This window comes from Kogia breviceps, chromosome 1 (assembly GCF_026419965.1).
Source record: "Kogia breviceps isolate mKogBre1 chromosome 1, mKogBre1 haplotype 1, whole genome shotgun sequence".
Lineage (NCBI taxonomy): Eukaryota > Metazoa > Chordata > Mammalia > Artiodactyla > Physeteridae > Kogia > Kogia breviceps.
The window spans coordinates 15,968,210-15,984,782 of record NC_081310.1 but is presented as its reverse complement, the minus strand read 5'-3'; the positions used below and the strand labels follow the sequence as shown (position 1 = coordinate 15,984,782).

General features: G+C 35.4%; 1 protein-coding gene across 4 annotated transcripts in view; it reads right to left on the bottom strand.

The window, feature by feature from the left end:
- SPATA17 (spermatogenesis associated 17) overlaps positions 1-16,573 on the bottom strand; it is a 333,016-nt gene that overhangs the window by 130,631 nt on the left and 185,812 nt on the right. For all 4 annotated transcript variants that reach the window (XM_067020824.1, XM_067020823.1, XM_067020829.1 and 1 more), the window contains one exon: positions 12,515-12,597. In XM_067020824.1, coding sequence (XP_066876925.1) covers positions 12,517-12,597 — 81 coding nt within the window. In that variant the 3' untranslated portion in view covers positions 12,515-12,516. The remainder of the gene's footprint in view (positions 1-12,514; positions 12,598-16,573) is intronic.

Here is a 16,573-nt window from a genome sequence, read left to right as displayed (position 1 = left end):
GGTTTTCTTTGCTGTGCAGAAACTTTTTTGCTGTAGTTCACCTGTTTATTTTTGCTTTTGTTGCCTTTGCTTTCAGAGACAGATCCAAAACTCATCATCACACTGATGAAAAGAAGCTTACTACCTATGTTTTCTTCTAGAAGTTTTATGGCTTCTGGTCTTACATTCAAGTCATTAATCCATTTGAATTAATTTTTGTGTACAATGTAAGACAGTAGTCTAGTTTCATTCTTTTGCATATGGTTGTCCGTGGTCTCAACACAATTTATTGAAGAGATTATCCTTTCTTCATTGTATATTCTTGCCTTTTTTTCATAAATTAATTGTTGAGCTTGGTTTGCAATTTTGGGAAGGATTTTGCATCTATGTTCATCAGTGATTTGACCTCTAATTTTCTTTCTTTGTTCTGTGTTTGTCTGGTTTTGGTATCAGGATAATACTGGCTTCATAAAGTGAATTTGAAAGCATTCCTTCTTCCAATTATTTGGAAGAGTTTGAGAAGGACAGGTATTAAATCTTCTTTGAATGGTTGGTAGAATTCATCAGTGAAGCTATCTGTTCTTGGACTTTTGTTTAAGGGGACATTTTTTGTTACTGATTCACTCTCCTAACTAGTGTTCAGTCTATTCAGATTGTGTATTTCTTCATGGTTCAGTCTTGGAAGATTGTACATTACTAGGAATTTATTCATTTCTTCTAGGTTTTCCAATTTGTTGTCATTTTCATAGTAGTCTCTTATGATCTTTAGTATTTCTGTAGTATCAGCAATAACTTCTCTTTAATTTCTGATTTTATTTTTTGAGCTCTCTCTCTCTTTTTTATTACATATATATATGTTTAAGTTGATAGCAAGTTCACTTTGAAAACATTCTAAAACTCTACATTTTTCCTCACCCCCAACATTTTTTCTTCGGTGTGACATTTTGTACCGTTTTTGTGTCTGTATCTCTTTAGTAATTGTTATAGTTATTTTTACTACTTTTGTCTCTTAACCTTCATATTAGCTTTATAATTGATTAGTCCATTACCTTTACTATATATTTACCTTTACCAGTGAGATTTTTACTTTCTTATGTTTTCCTGCTACTAATAAGTGCCCCTTTTTTTCAGCTTAATGAAGTCCTTTTAACACTTCTTGTAAGGCTGGTTTAGTGGTGGTGAACTCCTTTAACTTTTACTTGTCTGGAAAACTTTTAAAATCTCTCCTTCAATTCTGAATCATAGCCTTGGAAGTTTCTTGCTTTCAGCACTTTGAATATATCATGTCACTCTCTTCTGTCCTGCAAAGTTTCTGCAGAAAAATCTGTTGATGATCTTATGGGGGTTCCCTTGTACATAACAAGTTATTTTTCTCTTGCTGTTTTTAAGATTCTCTATTCTTAACTTCTGATATTTTGATTATAATGTGTCTTGCTGTGGATCTCTTTGGGTTCATCTTATTTGAACCCTCTGGGCCTCCTGGATATGGAGGTCTTTTGCTTGCAGGAAGGCTAGGGAAATTTTCAGCTCTTATCTCTTCAAATAAGTTTTCTGCCTCATTTTCTCTCTCTTCTCCTTCTAGGACCCCTATAATGTGAAAGTTGTTCCATTTGATGTTGTCCCATAGGTCTCTTAAGTTGTCTTCACTTTTTAAAATTCTTTTTTTCTTTTTGCCGCTTTATGTTAGTTCCATTGCCCTGCTTTCTAGGTCACTGATTCTTTTTCTGTTTCATCTAGTCTGTTGTTGAATTTGTCTAGTATTTTTCAATTCAGTTATTGTGTTCTTTAGTCCTGTGACTTCCGCTTGGTATTTTCTTATCTTTTCTATCCCCTTGTTGAAGTTCTCTCTGTGTTCATTCACTCTTTCCCTGAGATTGGTTAGCATCTTTATGACCATTACTTTGAACTCTCTATCAAGTAGATAACTCATCTCCATTTCATTAAGGTTTTTCCTCCTTCCTTAGGTTTTATCTTGTTCCTTTGTTTTTCATTGCATATATTCATTGTTTATGAAACATGTAATGGCTCAAGATGCTCTTTCAAAAAATTTACTTTGGCTTCTGGACAACAGTTAATGGAAGTGCCAATCACCTTAACCTATTGTGTGATTAAGTTGAAGATAGGTTTCCATCTTTGTGATAATGTTATGGACTAAATGTGCTTCCCACCCCCTTCAATTCATATGCTGAAGCCCTATCCCCCATCCCAAATGTGACTGTATTTAAAGAAATAACCTTTAAGGAGGTAATTAAGTTTAAATGAGGTCTTAAAGATGTGACCCTAAACCAATAGGACTGGTGTTCTTATAAGAAGAGGAAGAGATCAGGAAGTGCATGCACAAAGGAAAGGCCATGTAAGGAAACAGCAAGAAAGCAGTCATCTGCAAGCCAGGAAAAGATGCCTTACCAGAAACCAACCATGCTGGCACTTTGATCTTGAACTTCCTGCCTCCAGTACTGTGAGAAGTTAAATTTCTGTTGTTGAAGCCATGCAATCTGTGGAATTCTCTTATGGCTACCTGAGCAAACTAATACAGATGATAATGTATTTTTTGCCTACTCTTGCACTAGGATAGCACTTCCAAGTTCCATCTGAAAATATGTTTACCAAGACTCCTCATCCTTGGAAGACCTTGGATGTTGTTTTCTCACATAATATAGAGATTATCAAAAGCTCTGCTTAGTGTCTCAGCTTTTAGACTGCTTTTCACAAATCACAAATGCCTCAAGAAAAAAAGGTCTTGAATGTTGGGTTCATTTCTTTTCACTCTTAATTCTCTTGGATCTTGATCATTCTCAAGCCCTGGCTTCCTACATAGCCCTGAACTCCAATTTATATCTTTCTAGCCCCAGGAGACTGTACAAGGTCAACTTCACCTCTCAGTCTTTTAACTGCCATTTTATGCTTGGATTCTTGGTTTCTTGGTCCTGCGGTGTTTAAAAAATCAGATCTGCTCAAATAGGAGAAAGCCAAATAGTATATGACATCACTTATAAGTGGGATCTAAGAAAATACTACAAACTAGTGAATATAACAAAAAGGGAGACAGATTCACAGATCTAGAAAACAAACTAATGGTTACCAATGGGGAGAGGGAAGAGGGGAGGAGCAATATAGGGGCAGAGGATTAAGAGGTACAAACTACTATATATGAAATAAATACGCTACAAGGATATACTGTACAGCACAGGGAATATAGTCAATATTTTATAATAACTATAAATGGAGTAGAATCTTTCAAAGTTGTGAATTGCTAGGCTGTACACCTGTAACTTATGTAATATTGTATATCAACCATACTTCAATAAAAAAATTGTTAACTCCCTTCTTTAAGTTCAATTCAAATCAAACTATTTTAATCTTCTTTTTCTATTTGTCCAGTTACAATTTAAAAAAATTTCCTTTTGAATACGTCTTGATCATTTCTTTTTCTATGCTTTTGCTTATGTAATTTTCTTTGCCTGATAACCCTCTTGTTCATATTTTCAATTCAGTCAATTCAAGATCCTTATTACTATTAGGTCTTAACACTTGTCCCCTCCAAGAAAGTTTTCTTAACTATTCTCATCTCACTTTAATCCTATTTGCTTACCTTTTAGGCATGCAACAAACTTAAAAAAAAAATTCTTATATTAAATAACTTTGTTTTGCTTTTAATTACTCTTCCGATTCTTCATGTCAACTGGACTTAACTCTTTAAGGGAAGTAATTTCATCTTCCATTTACTAAAATATTTCTCTGGTCACATTACTTTTAATACAGGAATGCTCAAAGATGAAAGATTCTGTATTGAATCCTTGTTGAGCAAAGAAAGAGGAAACTATCCAGGTTCCAAAAATCACAAAATGATCTTGTTGTACATATTCCTTTCTCCTAGTCAGTGATGTTATTAATTTACAATATTAGTATGAATGAAGGACTACTTTTTAGAAACTATTTTTTATGTTTCATTCAATTGGATTATTTTCACATGAAAAGAGGTATGAAAACTAAGTTCTATTAGGTTGTTTGGAATTAAGTATGAATGCCTTGAAAATACACTAAATAGCACAGACTAATTTCCAGCTGGAAAACACGTTGACTATGGAACACTTCAAGCCCACTAAATAATCATTATTAGATATCCTCATAGGAGCTTGGGCTTTACTTGCAATTCGTATGGTCTTACAATTCCTGCTACAAGGCAGCAAAGTAACTGTTCAGCTTAGCGTTAAACACACAGTGTATGCTTCCTCTCCATTTGAATCAGTGATTTATCCCTACCAATATGTGCAATTTTGTCATTTCCTAAAATCAGGATTCTTTAATGTATTGATGTCACTTTGTGGCAAGGATTGTTTAATGCCACAGTGTGCAAATGAACTACATCCCACATCATGAATAAGAAGCTGAGAACTATACATTGAACTCAATGTACTGATAAGTGGTTGTATCTGTTCGCACCGGCCGCAAGGTCATTTCCTCATTAAGGAGTTGAAGTATTTACAAGTGGAAGAGTGCTTAGCACTATCCTACTGCGCTCTGTGAGGGAGCCTGCTGGGGACACTGAACCCCAAAAGGAGCAAGAAAAGTACAAACCACAGACCAAGTTGGGATTTCACTCCATTCTCACAGGAAAAAGTTTGAGATTATAAAATGGGAGAACAAGTGTTTCGGCATTGTGGGCTCTTTCGCATCAAAAGTCAGTCACGTTCTCAGTCCAAATTAATGTCATTGCTCTCATTTAGAGACTTTCATTCAGAGCGTTAAGTGAGGGAAGAGTTCATTTACTACAGAAGAGCTAGAAAGCTCACTGTTGAAGACGTAACACAAAGATGTGATGAGTTGTGGTTTTAGATGAACTTAAAGACAGGAGCTAACAGAGTTTAACTCATGGAATACAGACCAACCTAAACATGTTTTTTTTTTTTTTTTTTTTTTTTTTTTTTCCGGTACGCGGGCCTCTCACTGTTGTGGCCTCTCCCTTTGCGGAGCACAGGCTCCGGACGTGCAAGCTCACCGGTCATGGCTCATGGGCCCAGCCGCCCCGCGGCATGTGGGATCTTTCCAGACCAGGGCACGAACCCGTGTCCCCTGCATCGGCAGGCGGACTCTCAACCACTGCGCCACCAGGGAAGCCCTCACCCATTTTGCAATACAATTTTATTCTGATTCTTTATGTAGTGGTTTATTATAAACTGGAACTTGGACCAAGTGACTTCTATTGATCCAGCAGTGCTACTGCTTTTCAGGCATCACTATGATCTTACACAAGTTCTACAAAAAATTTTGTGATTTATTTTTTACTGTGCTTTCACTTTGTTCCTAAAAGGTTTTGAGCCACTTTACACCGGAAAAGAAAATAAAATGGAAGAGAAAATCAGGGCAAAATTAAAAGAAGAGTTGGAGGGAAAAAAGAATGAGACTGATGACAAGATTAGCACATAAAATGGACACCATATAGCTGTGAGAGGCGGGCCATGAATGTGAGGGACCAGACTAAAAAGGGGATACAATTGGTAACAAAATTCACAATTTCCCTGAGATAAGGATGCAATATTGACTTCACAGCCACAACAATATATTACCACAAATAAGCATAACCACTAAAAAATTTACAGATAAAAAAGATTACTTGCCAGAAGAAACACTTTACCCAAGCAGCGATCATAACTTGATCTCAGGGTCAGCCAACTTAGTGTATATCTAAACTTATATCCAAAAATCATCTATATCATAACTATAAAATAATGGGACTAGTTAAAAAATAATACTCCATAATGTGTGCATTCAAATGAGTGATGGTGTCTTTATAGGCACTTTCTTAGGAAGCTATCTATTATTTTATAGCTTCTATTTCTTGAAACATTTTTGGAACTTTCTTAACAACATTTATCTAACAGGTATTTTATTCAGTGTTCGGTGTTCTGCCTGATGTTGGATAGAGGGCATGTATCAAGAGAGACAGTATTTGCCCTCAAAGAAATTAGAGACCAGCAGGAAAGAAAGGCATTACCTGATTAACTACACAAAAGTTGATGCGTATTTTGATTTCAGAAGTACTGGAGGGTCCAGTTCTGAATACTCTCAAGGTATATGCCTTTAAACATCCACAGTGCTGTTGATGTTTTAATGGTCAATATTCATACAGAATTAGCTCATATTGGGAATGCAGGAAAGAAATTGTATATAAGTTGATGTAGTTAAGTAGTTTTCAAGAAGCAACAGACTGCTTTCCCCATTATATTCTCTACCAAGAGTCCATATTTCATTCTTCTTTCTCCTCAATGCAAAGGCATTTTTGGCTCATCTGGATACCCTCAATAGTTATCAGGAACTTATGTGTGTGCCGGGGTGGGGGGAGGAGCAGGGAGTGCGGTGGTGAAAAACAAATACATTACACGGATTGGCTACAGAGCACCTGAGTCATGCACGGGTTTGGGTAACAGTGAGAAAGATAAAACTGGCATTCTGAATCATGAAATACTTTGCAGTTCTCAAGAATATATCAAGAGCAGGGATTAGTTTTCTTGGGTGTAGTGATATAACATGAGAGAGAGAGAAAGGGAGGAGAGAGAGGAAGGTAGGTCACTACATCTGAACCTTGCAGACTGGGGCAGGCCAATTCACAATTTTCTGTCACTCACAGTTTTGTTTCTGAATTTCCAGGACAGGTAACTTTGGAGCACTAAGAATATGCAATAGCTCATAATCTTATGCTGAACGTTATTTTAAAAGAATGAATTCCCAAAATATTGTGAGTCCTAGCAGCAGCATTAGAATAAGATTCCAGTCTCCTAAGATTATTATTAGAGAACAGGAATTATCGATTCCCTTACTATAAAGTAATACATCCTATAAAAAAAGAAAAAAAATAATCGGGGAAGAGCGAAACTAGGCTTAGTAGAGTTAGAACCCGTTACAACAAGAGGCCAAGCTATATACTCCCTCCCCACTCAGCAAAAACATCATCTTGGGTTTTTGTTTTTGTTTTTCATCAGTTGTTTCCAGAGTAAATGAAGTTTGAGAGTTGAATTGGCCATTCTGACATCTGGTATGGACGCAACGCATAACGTTTCAAAGGACCCTGATCTGCTCTAAATCTAGCTACTTCCACTCACCTCCTTCCACTTTACAAGATAAAGTAATTCATAACTTTCTTCTGTTATTTTGTATAACACCCAATAATATTTTCCCATTCTATTTCCATTCTCCTATCCCCAAATGGCGGCAAATTCCTCCTTGCAATAAATGTTGTCTTATTTTTTTTAAAAGTCTTTATTACTTATTTGAATTTTCTACAAACCTATACTTAACTATAATTCCCAACATATTCACCGATTTGAATGCATGTTATTGAATGAATGTTCTAAATGAAAGTTAACTGTTTTTTAAAGAATAGCATTAAAGATGTTTTTAAGAAATGAATCTTTTCATATAAAGTTTCACAAATCATAATAACCTCTCACATAATACCTCATTATACCAAAGAGTTTAAAAAAATCTAGCTCAGACTATCCTAATGAGAAGGGCAAGGTTACAGACTGAATCACCAACTTGTCATGTAGCTTTGAAGTGGGCAATGTTCAGACTCTTTCTAATTCCAGTAATTGTCTTACAAGTTCATGCTAAGGTCAGAATTAACAAATACTCACCCAGCATCTTCAAAACACCTAATAGATTGTGAATTGTTATTAAAGATTCAAAGGGCTAGGAGGCATACTCTAAAATTTCATACTCTAATCAGTCAGGTACTTGTTTTTCAATCAGAGACCACTTACTAAGTGAATACAATGAGCTGGATAGACCCTGCAAGCGGATGACCTCTTTGCAGTAGAGACCTGCAAATGTCTTCTCCGTCTGAGGGTGTCCATGTTTCTGCTGCCACACTCAATGGGGTCTGTGTCTCTGCGTCTCAAGTTCAACATCCCAAGGGGGTTCGAACTGATCTGACGAGTCACTGTTTCCCTCAGAGCAGAGCTTTCATACCACACCGCTCTAGCCCATTCATTCTTCAAACCGTTTATCACTCATTCTTCATGCTAGCGGCCCTTCACTTGGGCTCCCAACACTGGTGTGACTAGGATGACGGGGTCAGAGTATGGCCACTTCAGTGGAACCATCTGTGGCACTTTTGGTCACCAGTGGCCGTGGCTGTGGCAGACATTCTCAGAGGTAAAAGACCCACTGTTCATACACACACACACCATATATATATATATATATATATATATATATATATATATATATATATATATATATTTTGTTCACACTGTAATTAATTCATGAGTAGTCAGCTGTAAAATATTAGTTTATTGAATCATAATAAGTATGGTTTAAGTATATTTTCTCTAGGATCCTCATTTGTATTTTCCTTTTTAGAACTGTAGAGTTTTTAATGAACCAGGGATGGTTCCAGTTTCTTCTTTGGACAGATGGGGGGAGGGGGAGGAGAGAGAGAGAGGAGGGAGGAGGGAGAGAGAGAGAGAGAGAATAGGAAATACTTCAAATGTTAGAGAAACTTGTGGCAAGGTTGTTCAGCAGCTATCAAAGTAGAATCCAGGATTTCAGGCAGTGGGGGTTTTCTATTCAACACACTTCACACCATAACCTCATTCTTACATTTTGTCTCGTTTTCTAAAATCAAAGCAGTAAAATGAAAGGAGAAAAAGAATCCGATAACATGAGTTCTCAAATTCTCTAAATATTCCTCACTTAGAGTTAAGCTCAGTTAAGGGTCTAGGATGGAACACCTCTGACTTGACTCATTTCTATCCCTGCTGGAGTTACACTTTTCTCTGATCTCTGTCTACACTGCTGCAGGTCCTGATCAATAACATTGCTGGTGTGTGTCACCAGACACAGTGTTCAGCCAGCCTGCCTCAGTCATAAGGGAACACAGCAAAATGTCTTCCTAGAGGCAAGTGGGTTGTTATATCATCTTTAGTCAAAGGATAAAGATACTAAAGATATTTTGCTTTCTGTTTTGTTTCTTGCCAATTCACTATGACTAAACTGAAAGGGGTTATAAATTCACAGAGTGCCAAACTGAATAACAAGGTGTAGTAATTTTTCTTGCTGAATTAAAAATGTAACCCTAACAGGCACATATGTAGCTTCTATGTCTGCTTATTATCTCTCCTCATGTATCTTCCTTTTCCTTACACAGCGGCTGAGACCATATTTCCTCTGGAAAAAGACAATGGAATTTCACCCCCAGGTACTAACCCAACTTATTTTTCATTTTAATTTTTTTTCTCGGCTACTTGAGTCATACCTATGCCAAATTCCTATGAAAAAGGGAAGCAAGTACATTACTTTTCACGCATAACAAATAATTCCATTAAAACCAATCATATATGGCCTCAAAACGGAACCACTTTTTAGCAGAATGATAGCTTGGGCCAAAGCCCATCGCAAAGAAGAATGTGAAAAAAGTGAGAAGCACATAATGCAAGAAAACTCACACTGATGTTGGACTAACCAATGATTTCATCTTATGGTGCTAATTTTTCTCCATTCTAATCTTTAAAGAGACTCTTCTGTCTGGAAAGATGAATGGAGATGAAAAGATGGCGGTGCAAGCTAACGGGATATAGCATCTTCTGATTTAAACAAACGTGCCTTTGGGAAACTATCAGAGGTTACAAAAGTGAGTAGTTATACAGAAAAATTAAAGAAATTAAAAGGAATCATATTATCCTAGTCAGGGAGTAGATTTTAAAATATGTGTGTGTTTAAAATCTAATTCACTCTGTACAATTTCAGTGGCTGAAGTCTTAGTGCATTAATCAAAATGGGTAGGTGTGGGCTCTGCTTATCCTAAACTCAGACATGCTAAAGGAAAGAAAGATTAATCTGATAAAGGTATCACTATTTCTAATCGGACTGACGGGCAAGTGTAGTGTGGGTGTACGAGGCAATGTCGGGTGAATTACAGCGAAGTGATGAACTACCTTGAAGACGAAGCAATCAAATAGATAGCTCTAAAAATTACCACGGCATCTTTATTAAACACTTTGGTGCAAGTGTTGCTGTCTCAGCCTTCTTTACAAAAAGCAGAAGCACTGTGTTGTATTTGGTGAAATTAAATCTTAAGAGGAGAGCATCAGCTAAGGCTGCTACCCTTCACTTACCAAAATTAAATGCTAGATATTAATTTCCTTTCTAAGAGGAGGAGATGACATTTTGATAATATTTTCAATTCACAAAATAGTTAAACATCCAAGAGAAGAGTTTAGCAAACAGTTTTTTTAAATGTCTCTCACATATTTGTATCTGTGCATTGTGCACTCTTTTTAATTAAAAGTAACGTGAAACGTTTGTTACTCATCCTTGTCTTTCTTATAAATAATTTAGCAAGTCATTATTTTGTCTTCAGAAAAAAAAGATAATTGTCTCAGAATTATTGATTGAATTGAATAAAGTCAAGATGTTTTTAGAAAAAAAGATAATTGTCTCTGAATTATTATGATTGAATTGAATAAAGTCAAGATGTTTTTGTAATTGGTAGAGAAGAGCAAGTAGTTCCTATTGTTTAACAATTTGCTTTTGTCTGGTTAGATAAAAATTTCAAAAAGTGAGACCATAAAGAAATATCTCCCCAAAATGTACCGCTAATCTCACTATCAAGAGATAACTACCAGTAACATTTTTGCCTTATATGAATGTATACATACATATGTAATACATAAATAAGCACATACAAGTGTGTTTTTTATACATACATACACATTATATATATGTGTGTGTACACACACACACACACATACACACACGCACATATATACATGTTTTTTAATGGAATCAGACTACATAGTTTCCTTTGAATCCAGCTTTCTTTTCTTAGAAATATATTGGAGGCATTTTTTCAAATTAATAGGTAAAGATCTATGTTAACTTTTTTTTTTTTTTTTGCGTTACGCGGGCTTCTCACTGTTGTGGCCTCTCCCGTTGCGAAGTGCAGGCTCCGGATGCGCAGGCTCAGCAGCCATGGCTCACGGGCCCAGCCGCTCTGCAGCATGTGGGATCCTCCCGGACCGGGGCTCGAACCCGTGTCCCCTGCATCAGCAGGCGGACTCTCAACCACTGCGCCACCAGGGAAGCCCAACATTTTTAATGTTTTCATAGTATTGCATTTCACATGTCTTAGCATTTATTTAACAACATATACTAATGAGTATTCAAATTGTTTTCAACCTTTGGCCATTATGAACAGGATGTATCTTTGAATTAAAATATGAAATCATACACAAATATGAAAAATTTTATTTAGACTACTTCATGCTGTGAGTCACAAATACTAGATGAATGCTCCAATGGGTAATGGTACTTATTTTATAAACCTTTGAAACTGTAATTCCACTCAGCATTATATGTATGTTTCTCCATTAACTCAGAGTATTTCATATTTCCCCTCATATATTCCTTTGGAGGAGTTAAAAGGTGGTCATTTCTATCTACATTTAACATACTGACTTCCAGTTGGAGCACCCAAAGTTATAAACGTGGGAGAGGCAATACTAACTAAATCTAAGGAACACAGTTGCTTGCATCTACTTTGTGTTCTTTCCAATGGACCAGAGCTTTCCCCTGGTTCTTGGTGTGGGAGGATCCCTGGGGAATTAACTAGCCTGATTTCTCATTCCTGCCTCTTTTCCTTCAACTGTACTGATCTTTTCTGTCTTCATTCAATATCTCCTTTAAATTTGGCTGATGTCAGAATACCTCCTATTAGTCTCCCTTTGATTGTAATCACTTCTCTGCTCTAAAACACCTTAGCAATTAAATACAGCATTCACTGAGAGTTTATTTTGTGATCTTGAATTTTATGTGGGTATCTCTTTCTTCTCTAGTCTGTAAACTTTGGTCATCAGAGACCCAAGATGCTATTTATTTGGAATCCACTAAAGGCACCTTGCACTTTAAGTAACACACATATTGAATATAGTATTTTAACCTATACTGTATCTATACAGTAGTGAGAAATATTTTAGCTTTTGGACACCATTAAACTTTCTCATTATATTATGTAAAACTATTTATTTACTGTATTAATTAATTTAAAGAGAAAGGGTACTTCAGGTAGTTTTCAGTTCAACTTTGAGTTCATTTTGGAGAAGAGATTTGAAATACAAAATCCGAGCTTCCCTGGTGGCGCAGTGGTTGAGAATCCGCCTGCCGATGTGGGAGACATGGGTTCGTGCCCTGGTCCGGGAAGATCCCACATGCCGCGGAGCAACTAAGCCCGTGAGCCATGGCCGCTAGGCCTGCGCGTCCGGAGCCTGTGCTCCGCAACGGGAGAGGCCACAACAGTGAGAGGCCCGCATACCGCAAAAAAAAAAAAAAAAAAAAAAAAAAAAGAAATACAAAATCCATGATTTTTGAACGTTGAAAACCATTAGACTAGAATGAAAGAAATATATGGAGTTGTATTACATATAAATATTATTATAGCATGTTTTTTTAAATGCTTGATAATCAAATCAATCTCATTTGATTTTTAATGTTATTTACTATAGCATTTTTTGAAGTACCTTTTAGTAAAAATGCATACCTTTATACAATTTGTCCAGCTTTTGAATACAATTTTCCATACTTCGAGAAGAGATCAAATGAAGGCAATACAGTTTGGAAATCCTAGGAGGAAAAAGATCAACAATTACCAAAGAGGTCATGCTGATTTCTTATGTTATTTTTGTTATAATTTAAATTATATTAAATTGCTAGATAGATATCATTTAACTGTACTTCAAATTTCCCATCATGCCCTCAAATAAAACAAAATTAGCAGGTAAGCTTTATCAGTTGAAAGCCAGATATATGGACACTTTCTTAAACACAGTTTTCATGAGCTGTGGATGGCCACCTGGAGAAGCTCTAAGCAACACAATGACATAGCCACCTGTCTTCACAGAGTTCGCAATCTACATGTTTCTCCGTGATCTCAATAATGGTGCACTGGCTCCTTTTCCGACATGATTTTTCTTCTACATTTCCCCTCATTGAATTGTCTCTAGCAACACCTGCTTACTGAAAACTCTGCCTCTCAGTCTTTATACTTAGAGATGCCTCCATCTAGCCAGCTTTGTCTCCAGTTATTCCCATGGTTCATTCCTTCCCTTCATCACATCCCTGTTCAAAGAGACCTCTCTCACTACCTGCACATAAAATAGTACCCCTGAAACTTTCTATCATTTTAAATGGCTCTATTTTCTTCATAGCAATTACCATTCTTTGATACTATATATTTATTTTGTGTCCTACATGAGATGGTAAGCTTCATACAGGTAGGTACCTTGTTTTGTGAAAAATAATATTTGTTGACTAAATGAATGTAAAAGGAAAGGTGTTATACCCAAATAATTATAATAGAAGGCCACCTGCGGTAAGTATCACAGGAGTGATTCAAAAAAATGCTGAAGAAGATCAGAAGGAAGAGAGGACAAATCATTTATTGTTGAGTAACCAAAGAAGCAGCATTTGATTGAGGATAGAAACGAATGCTTTTCATGCATGTGAAACAGGCAAAGTCGTTAAAGAGGTAAAGTACTAAATCGACAGTGGATACTATAAATAAATGGTCAGACTATATAAAGGTATATGTTTCTCCTTTGTAAAGCAGGCTTATCCTCAATGGAAATGATTTTGGACAATTTTATTTTTAAGAAAACCTTGGAAGAAAGGACCTCTGCCCAGGGTCAACCTCTTTAGAGGGTTCCTACCTTACAAACACACAGAAAATAAATGTATTAAAGAACATGCAGAAACCTCTGTCACTAGGGATCTGGCTCTCCACTCCAGTAAAACAGAGCCCCAACCCTAAATATCTGCTTTTATGAATAAGCCCAGGGTTTAATAATAAGCCTATTCAGGCCCCAGGGAAAAGCCCCACATCTGTTGCTTTGTGTTTATGAAACAAAAGTGACAAAGCCTAAGTGACATGAAGGACAAGAGGTTGTAACAGACACTGCTTTCGAGTACACAAAGAATTTGTGTGACAAAAATGCGTAAAGGACAAATTAATTAATTCGAATAAAATCCTTCCTTTTGGATAGCATGAATGCAATAGAACTTTATATAATGAAGTATTATTTTCTTGTGGTGCTGAAATCCATATTCTGGCTTTCTTTTTATTTGAAATTGTGATTCTAGGGGTACTCAGGAATCAACATAGTGTTTGCAAGAGTGGTGCATGACATATAGGGAATATTTTGCAATAGTAAGTAATTCATATTACTCTTAAACTTGAATGTATGAAGTTAGGCATATGTGAGAAGCATGATAGTGATTTTTAATGTCGGCACTTGATGAACGCTGAAGACTAGAACTATGGATGGTTTAAGTTTTATAAATATATATGTAAACAATAATCTAGGTTTCAAAAAAGTAAATGAAAAGGTTTGTTTTGTGCAAATGATCTTAAGTTTTTGATATTTTAAACTACTTTAAAAAAAATTTTTACTATAATAAATCATTTTGGATATTTAAAAATTTTATTTCTAATTTTTTCCTCTTTAAAAAAAATGAAGTATAGTTGATTTGCAATATTATATTAGTTTCAGGTGTACAGCATAGTGATTCAGTATATTTTTACAGACTATACTCCATTAAAAATTATTATAAGATAATGGCTATAATTCCCTGTGCTATACAATATATCCTTGTTGTTTACCTATTTTATACATAGTGGTTAGTAACTCTTAGTCCCATACCCCTAATTTGCCCCTCCCTTCTTTCCTCTCTCCTTTGGTAACCAGTAGTTTGTTTTCTATATCTGTAAGTCTGTTTCTGTTTTGCATATACATTTGCTTGTTATTATTTTTAGATTCTGCATATAAATGATACAATGTAGCATTTGTCTTTCTCTGATACACATTAGAATTTCAACTCTACATGAAATAAGGAACATTAGAGAAGAAATAAATGAAGGTAAAGATCTTAATTGATCTTACAGATAACAGTCTTGTTCAAAATTATAATAACAACAATATAATCAGTGATTATAGCTTATGGATAAGGTAAATAAATGACAGCAATATTATAAGGGATTGAAGGGAGGAGTTGGGAATAATCTGTTATAAGGTAGTTGAACTACCCATGAAACAATACAGTGTTATTTGAAAGTGGACTTGGATTAGTCAAAAAACACAAACAGATTAAAAGTAAAGGCATGAAAAAAAAAAAGTAAAGGCATGGAAAAAGATATACTATCTAACATTAAGCAAAAGAAAGTTGGAGTAGCTACATTAATTTCAGATAAAACAGACTTCAGAGTAAGGAAAATAATCTGGAATAAAGATGGGCATTACATGATAAAGGGGTCAATTCTCAAAGAAGACATAACTGTCCTTAATGTGTATGTACCTAACAACAGAGCACCAAAACACATGAAGTAAAAACTAATAGAACTGCAAGGAGAGGTAGACAAATTCACTATTGTAATTGGAGGCTTCAATACCCATTTGTAAGTAACTGATAGATCTGGCAGGAAGAATGTGAGTAAGGATACAATTGAACTGAACAGCACTATCACTCAACTGGATCTAATTGACATTTATAGATTACTTCATCCAACAATAACCACACAATCTTCTCAAGCTCACATGGGATATTCACCAAGACAGACTACATTCTGAGCCATAAAGTATACTTAACAACTTCAAAAGAGTAGACAACATACAAAGTATGTATTTAGACCACAATGGAATTAAACTAAAAAGTAATAACAAAAAAATAGTTTAAAATTCCTGAAATATTTGGAGATTAAACGATGCCCTACTAAATAATACATAGTCAAAGAAGAAGCATCAAGAAAAAAAATTTGAACTAAATGAAAACTAAAACACAACTTGGCAAAATTTGTGGGATGCAGCAAAAGCAGTGCCTACAGGGAAATTTATAGCATTGAATGCATATAGTAGAAAAGAAGAAAGATCTACAATCACTAATCTAAGCTTCCACTTTAGGTAACTAGAAAAAGAGCAGATTAAATCCAAAATATGCCAAAGAAAATAAAATCAGAGTAGAAATTGAAAACAGGAAATCAATAGGAAAAAAAAATCAACAAAACCAAAAGCTGTTTCTTTGAAAAGATGAATAAAATTGATAAACACCTAACCAGACTAAGAAAAAAGAAAGAAGATACACATTACAAATATCAGAAATGAAAGATGGACCATCACTACTGACCCCATGTACATTAAAAGGATAATAAAGGAATTTTTTGAACTCTGTTCATAAACTTGATAACTTAGGTGAAATGGACTAATTTCTTAGAAGTCACAATCTATCAAAACTCAAACAAGGAGAAATAATCTAAATATACCTATAACTATTTTAAAAATCGAATAAATAATTAGCAACCTTCCAAAACAGGCCCAGATGACTTCACTGGTGAATTATACCAAAAAAGGAAGAAATGATACCAATTCTGTATAATTTATTCCAGAAAACAGATGTACAGGAAGCACTTCCTGACTCATTTTGTTTCATAGTCTATAAAATGGAGAAATCTTACAGGGTTGGTGTGAGGATTAAATTGGATAAAACATCTTAGCACTAGCTTTTTCCTCCATCTTTCCTTCAAGGGTAAAAATCTATTCATAGTTTATCC